The sequence below is a fragment of the Helobdella robusta genome, assembly GCF_000326865.2.
Source record: "Helobdella robusta unplaced genomic scaffold HELROscaffold_1, whole genome shotgun sequence".
NCBI lineage: Eukaryota > Metazoa > Annelida > Clitellata > Rhynchobdellida > Glossiphoniidae > Helobdella > Helobdella robusta.
Genome location: NW_008703570.1, coordinates 6263117 through 6277331, shown reverse-complemented (window position 1 = coordinate 6277331; position 14215 = coordinate 6263117). Strand labels below are relative to the sequence as shown.

Genomic DNA, 14215 nt, shown 5'->3' with positions numbered 1-14215 from the left:
GAATATTGTAAAATTATGGTCTATTACCAACACACACACACACACACACACACACACACACACACACACACACACACACACACACACACACACACACATACATATATATATATATATATATATATATATATATATATATATATATGGATTGTCATTGAAAATATTTAAAATTTGGGAAAAAATGACTTTGTTATAAGTGCAAAAATGAACCGCATAGCCTGAGCTGCTTGTGGGCTACATAAATGTCCACTCCCGGTTCAGATGGATTTGCAACTATCTTGTGAGCTTTAGGCACCTTTATAGGTTTTAAATCATTTCATTTGAATCCGCTATGCATCACTTAAGTGATCTATCATCCGCGAACTATCGTCTAAAATATTTCATGCAACGCCTGATGTTTCTAGCGGTGATCAATTGTCCATTTTTATTAATAAGTTCTTTCTTATTTTTACATGGCAAACATTTCACGACGTTACTAAAGTTTTCTTGAAATGTTCATCGTGTTTAATTAAATTATTCATGATAGGAATAAATTTGTCTCAATGTAAAATTACTTATTCTCTTCATTGTTTATTATTTCAAACTCATTCAGGAACAATTTTTTAGAGATACCGAACTATCGATTATGTTGTTTTATACTCCGGCAATATGCTTCATTTCTTATTTGCTAAAGTAGATGTACTATTTTTAAAACTGACTTGAACAATTTCCGATTAATAGTGATGATATTAACAATGCATACATATGCATGCATGACAAAAAGTGAACACATTCCAGTAAGATGCCACGTCATTCACGCCAGAGCTAATGCTAAATAAATACATTTTTCATATTTTCCAGCATTTTTATACATTCAAATTTATTTTGCTGCCAATTTTAAAAATTGTATGAAGTTGTTCAAGCGGAGAATGTAGATGATAATTTTATATCAATTCGAATATTTGAGCAAAAATTTGATGAATTTTTCAGAATACAGATTTCAAACAAGTCTATGCCCAGAGTGACTGGCTCAATCAATTAAAAGTTTGTTTCTTCTTTCATTTCATATGTTTGCTTTTTTTAGGCGTCTCTGTTGTGGTCTGCAATACAAGGTTATATTTATTTTGAACTTCCGGCTGTTTTCTCCTTAGATGCAACAATTTTAAACATTTTTATTCTAATATAAATTTTTTATTGACAAATTTTTCAAGCAAGAGAAACTTTGTTTAATGTTGCGTCAAAGTTTCAAATGCATTTCAATTTTTTATTGCATAATATAACAGAGACATTATTTGATCATGCCATAAACAGAATATGTTGTTATTTTAAATGTTAATATGACAAAACATTTGATTTACTGTATATACGCATGTTATTTTCAATCCACATACATGTTACTATGTAGTACACACACACATGTTATTTTGATATATTTACCTCACTTTTCACAGAATTCAGATGTGAGGCAAATGTACATGAATGCACAAGCAGAATGGCTTAATCATCTCAGTGTATGTTTATTTTTCATTTGTATTTCATTATTTATAATACTTCATGTGAAATTTTTTCCATTTGAAATTATTAATGAAATTTTATAAAAAATATTTATATTGAGAATGAAGTTCAGTGAAACAAGCACTTTGTGGTGAATTGGATTAGCAACATCATTATAATTTGCATCATCATGATGTTGCACAAGAGCCAGATTCCCGAACGTGTACACACGCATTGATGAGCGAACTTTGAAATTTTTAGTTTGGGGGAATATTTATTGTTTATATTTGGAGTTTCATAGTAGATGGAATGTTTTTAGAAAAAGATTTACGCATTACTGCCTTCTTTTTTTGTTTAGCTGAATTTGTTTTTATTTGCATGATCTTGTTTACTTTTTATAGCTGACGGGAGTCATTCCCTTCAGAGAGTCCGATGAAAAATATTCGATTCCGGCAAAAATCTCTAACTCCGATACTCTAATTTCCTTATCCATTCCCTTCTAGATCCGTCGTTGTACGCGCACATACACGCGCGCACAGGCACACACATGCTGATTTATACAATCCTTTACATTCAAGAGTGCACATTCTAACGACTGTCCACTTATCTTACAATATAACCTACACTTTCAAACTTTAGGACATATTTTATTTATTTTGTGTTTGAGAGAAATATTTTTATTTACACAAAACTTTAGTGTCCCTGTCTTGAACGTATCTTCATTTGACTGATATAATTATTCATCTTTGAGATCTTTGTTTTTAAGAATGTTCTTCAGTTTTTGAACAGTTTCAGTCAACAATTGAAATGAAATTATGCATTTATGAAATAAGAAGCATTGCTGACGAAACGAAACTCATCCTCAAATGGATTCGCCTAATTGGTGCATCTAAGTTTTCAGTTCTTTGTTAAAACTGAGGCTCTCCTCTTTTTACTGCAGGATTGTGGTAGCTTTTGTTAATATTGAATTCATAAGAATTCAAACTGCATCATTTACTTTCAATGCATGCCTTTCCGAATGGCTGCAACAAAATTAAAACTATGCCTGGAAAATTTCACGGAAAGATGCACTAACAAAGAAAAATGATGTCGTGGGAAGAGATTGATGACGTTCGGCTTAATGTTCCTGGACGTTTTTTTGTACGATTTGTGGCGACCAGTTAAATAAACGTATTCAACTATTGGATGGGAAGAACGTTGTATCTCTTTGGTCGTTTTGTTCGCCGTTCAATGCACATACAACTTTGAAAACATTCCATGCATTTTACAGTAAACTGTTTGCAGTATATCAAATGTTTATGTATCAGTTTTCTTTAACATCATAACATAAGATTATAATTACTCACTATTTTACTTCTACTGCTTTTTCCGTTTTTTTGCCTGCGTAACATCGAAAGAGCCCACTCCGAAAATGTTATTCATTTTTAATTTCTTCATGGAGAACGGCATTACAGGAGTTTTTTTCTTCACAGGCACCTTACTTTTAAAATCGCTCAATTTGGCATTTCGTTTTTTATGATAACACTTTAAACATTCACTACGAATCCTCATCTTGTGCAATCTACAGTGTTGAAATAATAAAAGCCTGTAGGTGTCAGATGCAAAATGTAGGCATGATCGTAATAATGAATAAACATTGTAACATTGATGTTGTTTACATTCATAATATTAATTAATGGCTACGAGGCTTAGAGTGCATTGCATTCAATTATACATGCTGATAAGCACATATAAGCATGAAATTACATTCATTCAAGTGCAGACATGCAATATGGCCAGTTGAAAATATAAATTTTGCACTCATGCATTCAGGCAAACAAGTCGGTTGAATGCACACATTCGCATACTTGCACTTTCTAGCTAAATATTTCAGTGTTTAAAATAATCAACGATTTGTTGAATTTTTCGGATCATAATATTTTTAGTTGGAGTACATAAATAGTTCTGCTTTAAATTAGTAAATGTTTTGTTCTTACAATATAATTTTTTTTTAATTTATTATGAAATTGGTTAATTGAACGATTGATTGATTGAACGATTGATTGATTGAACGATTGATTGATTGAACGATTGATTGATTGAACGATTGATTGATTGAACGATTGATTGATTGAACGATTGATTGATTGAACGATTGATTGATTGAACGATTGATTGATTGATTGATTGATTGATTGATTGATTGATTGATTGATTGATTGATTGATTGATTGATTGATTGATTGATTGATTGAGAACAAACAATATTTGAGAAAATGTTGGCAGCTACAAAATGACCCTACATCAGGATTAATAACTGATCTGAAATGATCAACAAGCAACATCAATTATCGACAACTCACAACAAGCAAAAACATGACAAAGACGACGACACCATGTATTAACTTTCAAGACAATCTTTTATAGTGCATTACTGTTCGTCTTTTATGAGTTGATGGGACATGTACTTACTTACATGCAGAGATTATATTTTACAAAAGCAATCATGCCGACTCTTTGAAGTTATTATAGTGTGGTGCTGTTGTAATGTATGTAGTCACATGCTGCTCTAGTATTTTTATAATAATTCTCGCTAATCTTTTTCTGTAATATTTTTAGTTGAATATTAAGCAGTTTTGGATGATGAAATGAATCGAAAGACTTTGTTTGACCTTCGTTAATATTTACAGTCACTAACTAACTGGTCAGTTTTGTTTGTTGAACGTAATGGACGGCGGAGGTACTATCGATTGTGAGTAGTAAGTCGAATGAAAAATATACTTAAAAAAATTCTACTCAGACTCCAGGTTTCGAATTCCAGAAAATTTTTTAAACTTTTGAATCATACTTCCATCTTATAATTATTACTAAATGCAAATACTTTAAAAACACTTAAATTTGGTAAATGTAATTGTTTCTCTCCGACTCTGACCGACTCCGCCACTCTGGTAAGTAGCATGATTGCATTCCAGCAATTTATTCTTTCCATTCCTTCTCATTAACTTTTGATCTTCACTCCAGTGTGCTGCACCGCTCTCTCTACACTACTCATCCGTCTCTTCTGCAATGTACCGATCATTATTATTTATTTTATTATTATTATTATTATTGTTGTTGTTGTTGTTGTTATTATTATTATGTTTCTTCTGCTCAGAATATTCCAGCAATTTTTCTTCCACTACGATTACGATGATGCATATTTCTATAAGCACAAGTTTTATTATCTATTCAACCAAGAGAAGCACTACATAGTTTGTATTAAAAATGTTTTCATTTATTTGTTTACATGGACTAAACATACGAAGCTGGAGTTTTCATGCGTCTGAATGTAAATATTTATAATGGAGGGCTTGTGATGCTCTGATGGAATTCAAACATTTGATGTTTGCAGATATCGCGTATCTGTTTATCACCCGCAAATCAGTTCTGCAAGCAAGAAGTAACAATTGTTGAAATAAATAGGAGGCAATGATGGTGAGGAGCGATCTAGCATTAGATGTGCGTGCGGGCGCCTGCCTTGTTTTTGTAATGGGACCATTTGAAAACAGCCTGCTTCAGGGCAAATTAATACATTGGAAACTTGAGTGGTGTTTTAAAATAGCCGGCCGTGAGATGAACTGTAGTGTCTTGTTGTAGCGATGGATTTAAACTTTTTATTCCCATGCTGGAAAATTATTTTAAAATAATTTTTAAATGACTCCAATTTCAAATGATTGTATGTCTTGTATTAAAATAATTAATATAATAAACATTATTACAAAATATATAAATTTTATTAGCGGATAAAAAAAAATGATGTTGATATTTTGACCTTGCAGCAGATGCAAGCCCCTCACCTGCCACTGACTGGAGGCCACCTGCCCAGCCTACCCATTCCTCCTCATCCAAACTCTGCTCTTCCAGGCAACGGTACGACGTCCAACAACATGATGAATCGCTTGCCGAGTTCAAGCCATCTTCATGTCAAGGAAGAGAAAGGTTCACTCGTTTTTGCATTTCAACTTATTTTTCTTATTTTTTGACTATTTTTTGCATTTTCTACAAAATCTTGAGTTTCATAGAATCAAACTAAATGTCTTAGGTTGAACAATTGTGCAAATTTCATTGCTGAGATCCAAAATAAAGTTTTTTCCTGTTTACATTGCGCAGTTGCTGCTTACACAGTCCACGACATCATTGTTAAATATTTGACTTTGGTGTTTCATCCGTTGCGTTGTTTTCTAGGTCTCCTTATTATTTTCTCATCTCCAATCAACAACCAACCAACGACACTCTCATGAATGCAGATCAGTCACATCACATCGCATAGGTTTTTTTCTTATCTACCATCTTCCATGCTTCTCCTTCTTTTTCTCCTTCTTCATTTCTTCTTCTTTTTTTTTCTTTTTCATGTTTATAAGAGATCCTTTGAGGGTTCTTCATTATTTCCCTAACATTACCAGTCACGTTCTTTCACTGTTCTTTATTCTTCTCTTTGAGGCAACTTACATTTTTGCTCAAATTTTGTTTGTGGATTCGTCCGAGTTTTGTATATTTTATTTCAATAGTTTATCCATTCATTCGTTCGTTCGTTCGTTCGTTCGTTCGTTCGTTCGTTCGTTCGTTCGTTCGTTCGTTCGTTCGTTCATTCATTCATTCATCTAACGAATTTGACTTGATTTTGTATTTCTCAACATACTGATATGGAATTCCTCACTTATATGAAGGCTCTCGACCAGAATGTTTAGATGTTTGTTTTTTATTTGGACTTCAACTTCCAAACATTCAGCCTGCCACAACTTAAACTGAAACAGTTCAAATGTTGTCGCCAGAATTTCTTTTCTTTTTCATGGATGTTGAGTCTGCCGGTTCGTGAGCCTCCACATTTACACGTCTAATTTTTTATTTAGAACAGTTTCCAATTAGCACCATGAACTTGTTTAAACAAGCGCAGATTTGATACACCTGATGCTAAGGCAAATTTCATACAAATTCATAAAGTGAATAAATGGTTCTGCATATATTCAAAACATATTTGAAGAATTATACGCACTTTGTGGATTCTTTGCAAAAAAATGTATGCACTTAAAATTTGTTGTTTTTTATTTGTTTAATTGTTTGAAACTTCAAATTGAAATTTATAACTTTGTATATGCACTAAACATTCTGAAGGTGACATGACATGACATGACGCAACAAAACATGACAAAATACAACAAAACACAACAACGCAGCTTAATATTTCAGACGCCGTTTATTTAAAAATATTAAAAAATTGGACGGATTAAAAAATCAGTTGTTATTTTTTGGTGCAAGACGATAAGAAAATAAAATGATAATCATTATTTTCAATTTCATTGAACGGAATGGCCACGTATGTTTTTTATATAAAACTTTATTCATCAATAAATTTAATCAGTCGATGATACCGAGATAAATGTGATGGGGTTGAAATGCTAAATTTTTGATTTTTAAAATAATTTCGGCTTCAAGTTTATTGAGCGGCAATTTTAACCCGAATAGAAAAAAATGGTGAGATGAATTGAAAAAATGGTGAATTAAGAAAACTGTAAATTTAAATAAAATTGTGAATCGAAAAAGAAGAAAAACTACATTTGAAAACATTGGTGTGGCGAACAGTGAAGCCATGCTGCGTCTTCATTGCATTGCATTCTATTTATTTATGCATGTTCTTCTTACGTCAATGCAAACAAACAACTTTGAAATGTACATACATGTTATGCATTTCTTCTGGTTCTATTATTTTGAATCACACCGACGTACCAACCTTGAAACTGTTCGCACGTAAGCCATCACAAACAGATACGCAAACACACAGCGGCATACAGCAAAATAAAAGTCAGTTGTTATCTAATGATTTCTTATATCATATTTTTCTGTGATTGTTGTTAAGATCTTCCCTCTGATGCTATTAAATTTTTAATCTGTTCATTTCTGCAAGCCAGTACTCACAAAGGCAGGAAATAACATTTCAATTTCAATCTGTATAGAATCCCTTCATGTTCGTGTTGTTTGTGCTCATATTCTCCGTGCTCTTGTTTTCTGTAGTTCTCCGTGTTATATTCTCTTTCTTCATGTTCATCGTGTTCACGTTCTTAACATTTGTTTGTATGTTTTTTTTTGTGCGGTTGTATGTGCTGTAACTCTTCCTCGAGATGATCAGTTTTCCATTTCTATTTAGCGATGAAGCATCATGTTTTGTTTGACGAAGTTGTTGCTTTCATGTAAGCAATGTGTTATTCTACAGCGTAATGTAAGAAGCTGTTCTTACAAGAACTGTTTAGAAGTTTGATAAAAAGGAAACAAAAACATTTCTTTTAAACAAACAACATCAGTTTATTTACATTTTCGGAATAAAATTGTCTAAAAGAAACTTATCTTTTAAACTATGCTATCTATTTTATCTGAGTTTTGTAAATTCGGTTTCAATTGAATGTTCTTGTTCGAATGTTTAAATAATGGGATTGATATTGCTTTATTGATGGCTTCGATCATCCTATGCACCACACGTTAAATTTACATTTCTTCTTTTTTATATTCTATGTTCTTTATGCATTATTTCTTCAATTCAATTTCTCTAGTTTTTAGACAGCGGAATATATTCAACCGCGTTTGGTTTTACTTTACATTTTACATTGTGGAAGTTTTTGTGCAACGCGATATCATCATGCATTACATTATCCTTTGTGTAAAGTTTTTGCTCTACACACAACATCGGAAAGATTTTATATAGAATTAGGATGATATTAACTTTGCAACACTGTGGTTGCTGATACACGCCTAGCAACAAACACAAAAGTTTATATTTCTCAAGAATTTGTGTGCTGTAATTAGTTTTATGAGCAGAATGAGGCACTGGTTTCAAGTAGACTTTTTGAATGTTTTACGTTATTGAGATCATTTCATGCAATATTCATGGACCTGCTGGCCTTATGAAGCAACATTAATCAAGGTTTCCCTTTCTTAGTCCGCCTTCAATTCAGTGCATGTAGGGATTTGAAGAGTTATTGCTTCAAGGGAAAGTGTCTGTTGGCGTGATGAAGGCTGTTCTAATGCTGATTGTTGAATGTTCATATCTCCTAACCATGAAAATTTAATGATGGTGATCGATGATAAAGATAACCGACGATGATGATGATGATGATAATGCGATAACGATGACTTACTACTACGATGTAGAATGTGGTTGTCCTATCTATGTAAACATTCAGTGAGATGGATCGATTAGGCTGATGATCATTTACATTTTGCATTGCGTTGCATGATAACTTCTCATGTTTACATAACATATGTCATTCATTATCATAAAACTGTTAATTAGAAAACTATTTACAGTAATTTTTTCTCATTTGATGAAAATTTGTTGAACAAATGTTTTGAAAATTTATTTTTGCAAGTGAAATTAATGCTAAACATATTTTTTTAATGCATCTCACGTTCCTCGTCCATTAATCACAGCAGACAGACATGTTAGTTTATTTTTTTTTAAATTTTATTTTCATACTTTTTAATTTACTTCTTTACTTCCTCAAACCTTTTTTAACAAATTTAAATTATTTTGAATGATATGCTGGTTGATTTAAATAACTTGCAATGTCATCGTAATGAGAGCCACATTAACTTTATCGTGCAGAGAAATTCCACATCACCCGATCGCAAATATGATTGGTCAAGCAACAGGTCACCTGACATCAGCAACGAACCATCAAAGAGGAAGAAATTTGAAGATAAAGTCAGCCTCCTTTTTTAAAAATTTGTTTTAATTTGCTTATGATTAGAAATATGTAAGGCAAGTATTGATATTTGAAGAAAGTTTAGTCAAGTTGAGCTTATTTTGGTTGTGTTGTTTCAATTGATTGGCAGCAGCAACAACAACAGCATCAACAGCAGCAACAACATCAACAGCAGCAGCAGCAGCAGCAAGAAAGTGATGGTGAGAAGAGTGATCAGGACCTGGTGGTTGACGATGCAAGTCAGGTTGGTGACCATGATTTGATGGTGGTGGTGGTGGTGATGGTCTTCAAATGAACCTGTTTGAAGATGTTGACGATGAAGGCTGTGATGATAATGATGACTGATGATGATGATGGTGATGATGAAAGTGGCGATGTTGTTTGAATCCTTATTTAAAAAAAATTAAAGTGGAGACCAATTATGGGATTTACAACGACAATTTGATGATGTTAATAAATAGCCTGTGAACCTGTTCTAATTGCTTAATGAATTTAATTACTCTCTATAACGCTAGGTGGATGAAAAGAGGCCTGCTGCATTTTTACCTTTTTAATTAAACATAATGTCAAGCGTTTCTTATCGTGTAATTATCCTGCCTAGCTGTCTGCATGCATTAACTTTTATCTATGGCTTGTGTGTGTGTGTGTGTGTGTGTGTGTGTGTGTGTGTGTGTGTGTGTGTGTGTGTGTGTGTGTGTGTGTGTGTGTGTGTGTGGAGTTTAATTATTTTCTCGATGATCATTCATTTATTTATCTCTTGTTAGCTGATTACATTGTGGCGGAATGTTTTAATGCTGCTATTAAATTTGCCTATTGAAGCTCCCCTTCTCTTTTATGGCATCGACATCGCTTTATTCTGATAGATTGTTTAAATATTCTCTCTAAAGGGACATGTCCTGACACATTCTGTCACAGTAGATCAGTTATTGTGTTAATGTTCACGAGGATCAGTTATTTTCTTAATAGGTACCATTCATTATATTAATAAGCATCCATTATCTGCTTAATAAAGTCAATTATTTTCATAACTGAGTATCATTTATTTTTTTAATTAGGATCTATCATTTTCCTAATTAGGACCAATTATTTTCTTAATGATCAGATCATTTGTTAATGAGGATGATTATTTTGTTTCTCAATCAGCTATTTTCTTAAATCCTTATTATTATTATTATTATGAAAAAAACATGGGCGAAGACAAAATGTCCCTATGCCCGCGACACAAAATTAACTATAAAATTTTAACATGAATTAAAAATTTATTTATGAATTCAAATTTTTGTGTCATCAAGCTTAATTGTGAAAAAACTTTCTGCAAATCAAACGAAGCACACAGAAGTGCAGCATTTAAAATGTTACATTTTTTATGAGGGGTAGAGAGGTCGCTGGATTATGGCGTCGTCTGCTTGAGCTGGTCTTCCTAGGAGTTATGGGTGGCTGGTGGTGCGGGGATCGATTCCGGTCCGTCCCACCGATAGTAAAGGATATAAGTTTTAGTTTTTTTTAATTGACAATACTGCTGCTACTTTTACCTTTTTGGGTTTAAATTTTTATCTATTTATAAAAAGAACGTTTTCCATGGCTGTTGTTGTGACTGCTTGTGTGCTGTAATGTGCGCGCGCGTGTTTTTATCTGCTGCCTTTTACGGGTTTTATTTGACACTGTTGGTTTTAAATGATGTGTGTATTTTGTTTGGCAGCACAAATATATTGATAGCATTTATTGCTTTGTAAAACACTTTTAAAAAAAATTTTTTTCTTTGAAAATAAGAGTAATTAAATCAAATAAGCCTGCTTGATACCAGCTGTTCACTAAAATGTTATTGTTGTCGTTCGTTGTTCTTTGATATCATTTAAGCTGTCAATCGCTAGTCTAGTGCAGCTGAGAAGAAAGAATTTTTCTCAATGAGAACTTTTAATGATCATGACAGCACTATTTAAATGGCCATTGTCGTCTCCCGGTGAAATTATTTTTAATAAATATATCACCGCCGTCAACTGTTTGATCAATTACTATACATTTTACTCATTCGTTCGTTCGCTCGTTCGTTCTTTCGTTCGTTCGTTCGTTCGCTCGTTTGTTCGTTTGTTTGTTTATTCACTCCGACTGACTACAATTACTTATTCACTGTCCAGTTATCTCCAGTAAATGGCGAGCGATCTCCGCGGAAGAACGGCCCAGACAAGCCTCTAAAACGCGAGAGTTCGTCTCCAAGAATGCGAAACGAAATGTCGTCATCACGGAGTTCAAATGCGTCTGGAAGTGGTAACAATGGAGCTAGCAGCAGTGGCAGCAACAAAATGAGAGAGGTTGGTTGCTTTGATGATTCAACGCTGCTTTGTCGCTTGTCTTCAGTGTGTGTGGTCTTCTTAATAGTTTAACATTTATTAGGATTTTTCTTTGGCTAACAAGTTTTATTAATTATAATCCCAACTGGTTTGACAATCTATTTCAATTGAATTGATAAATTAACAGCTTATTAAATGTTATATGCTTGTTAACTGATCAAAAAATTTGGCGGATGCTGGCTGAATATTCTTCAATATATTTAAAAAAATTTGCATTGTTGATTCCATTGGATTTGTAAAACGAATATCCACACCACCCACAGAACGACAAACCAGGCACACCAGTCAACAAGTCGAACAACAGCCTTCCCTCAGGTACCCTCTCTAAACCTCACCCCATTCCCAAGCCGGTCATGCCACCTTCACTCTGTTAGCTTACTTACTTCCTTCTTTCTTTCTTTCTTTCTTTCCTTCATTTATTTATTTATTTCTTCGGTTCGTTTTGTTTGTATATTGTTTCTTTGCTCGTTCGTTTCTCCATTTGTTTTTTTATTTAATTCTTTTTTTTTGTATAGGTGGATAGATAGATGGCAGGTATGTATGTATGTAGGTAGGTAGGTAGGCAGATAGGTAGATAGGTAGGTAGATAGGTAGGTAGATAGGTAGAAACACTAGATAGATAAATAGAAACACTTTTTTTTGATATTATGTGATATGCATAGTTTTTAAGCTGTGGCTTTTAGAAATGCAATTAGCGTTCTGCAGTGGTACAATTTGTTTTTGATGCCGGTACGTTGCGCCAGATGAGTAATTTTTATACTCTGCAGTGTATTCTTTCAGATAATAACAACGCCTGTAAACGTCGTTTTCTGACATCTGTTCAATAAATATCGATTTGATTTCGTTGCAGTTGTGTAATGATCAAATTTCTGCTTGCATCTGTGTATCACCAGGTGATATGATGTGATATGATACGTATGTATAATCATCATATCTGTATAGGATCACATCAACTCTATAGTATGTGCGACTCAATCGCATATCACTGATATGTTATATTAACTCGAGAATAAGCGTTTGCTCTTTTTCTTCTTATCGACTTTTATCGATGAAATCAGATATTCTCAACAGCTTTTCTTCGCTTCATAAACGTGTTGCTTGCTTGCATTCTCGTTACGTTATCGTAATGTTGTGCTTTCATTTGTGATGTATTGATTTCTTTTATTTGTGTATCATTATCTAATGCCAACGGTGCAATAATATCAAGTTGAATGTTAAATGGAATTGGTTGGTAAATATAACGTCTAATATAATGCTAATTAATATAATGGTGAATGTTACTTGCGTGATAATGAACAGTACCACCAGGGGCCTACCCTCAATTCCTCCCTCACATGATTCCTCCCGAGTTGGGCAGGGACCTCCTCCCCCCACTTTCTGGTCCACCGATCTCACCGGGACAGTTGGCTGGATTCGCTCGAAGCTCCCTGGTACGTTCTTTATTCTTTTTCATCTTTATTAAAGTTTTCAAGTTAAAAATAGCTTCATATTTTATGGAAATAAGATTTATGGAGTTTACATTATTTATCGTTAGAGCCCTTCTTTCAACTTGTTGCACCGCTCAGCTCAGCGTCTGTCGTTTCATTTGATCCTCTCTGTTACTAATTTGTTTTGCCATTCATCATTTTTTTGTTCTTCTCTTCTTCAGATTCCTACTTTCATCTTTTTCTCTTAACAACGAAAAGCTTTGCAGAAAATTTTTTAAAATTGTTAAGATTGTTTACAAAAATTATGCTGCATTTTAGTTTGTTATTGTTCAGTTGTTGTTGTGGTGGTGGTGGTTCAGCATTGTCTCTGAAAGTTATTGGTGGCACGTTGTTCTTCATAGCGCAGACGCATGCATTACAATCGCTACCCCCTCCCCTGCAACATCCATGTACATTTGTTACTTCAAATTTTCGCTGCACTAAATACTGAACCAATACGGCTTTCCTACACTTCGGTAACGAGGAAAGCATCGCTTAAACACAAAGGACTCTCTACACACACACACACACACACACACACACACACACACACACACACACACACACACACACACACACACACACACACGCACGCACACACACGCACGCACGCACACGCACACACGATGATGCGGTTTATTTATATCTATGATGTTTCACATTTTATCGACTCCAGGCCACGGATCGATGCACATTAACTTTTATTTGCGTCATTTCAGTTCTTTCATTCATTCTCTTCATTGCATGCAACCTTATGACGATGTTATTGCTCGCCTCTGAGACCAGTTTTCTCCCTTCATTCGTTCTCTTGTTTGTGCGAATGCATGCTGTGTCACATACACGCACACAGACACACACACAAACATACACGCAAGCAAACACACACACACACACACACACACACACACACACACACACACACACACACAGACTATTGCCAACACACACGTACACGAATACAACGCCTAATATTCTATTTATTATGATGCGAATGCGTGTAACTGCTTTGCAGACATTATGTTTCATTACATGCTTGTGGGTCGTTGATGCAGTACAGTCAGTAGTGCAATGTTCATTTTATTGCTTCTTGTCAAGTCTCCATTTTTAAAAGTTATTTCAATTGGTTGGGTGAAATGGATTGTTGACATAATTTGTTGTACGGATGAGATGAATCTTTTCAACAAAACACAGTGCCTACGTAGATGTGCAAAATATT

At 33.9% G+C, this 14215-nt stretch overlaps 1 protein-coding gene across 1 annotated transcript in view; it reads left to right on the top strand.

Moving 5' to 3' along the window:
* Positions 1-14215, top strand: part of HELRODRAFT_184828 (hypothetical protein) — a 48167-nt gene that overhangs the window by 25638 nt on the left and 8314 nt on the right. Inside the window, exons 7-15 of the mRNA XM_009010981.1 lie at positions 970-1023; positions 1431-1490; positions 5271-5430; positions 8914-8921; positions 9086-9184; positions 9316-9429; positions 11321-11494; positions 11797-11902; positions 12833-12963. Coding sequence (XP_009009229.1) covers positions 970-1023; positions 1431-1490; positions 5271-5430; positions 8914-8921; positions 9086-9184; positions 9316-9429; positions 11321-11494; positions 11797-11902; positions 12833-12963 — 906 coding nt within the window. The remainder of the gene's footprint in view (positions 1-969; positions 1024-1430; positions 1491-5270; positions 5431-8913; positions 8922-9085; positions 9185-9315; positions 9430-11320; positions 11495-11796; positions 11903-12832; positions 12964-14215) is intronic.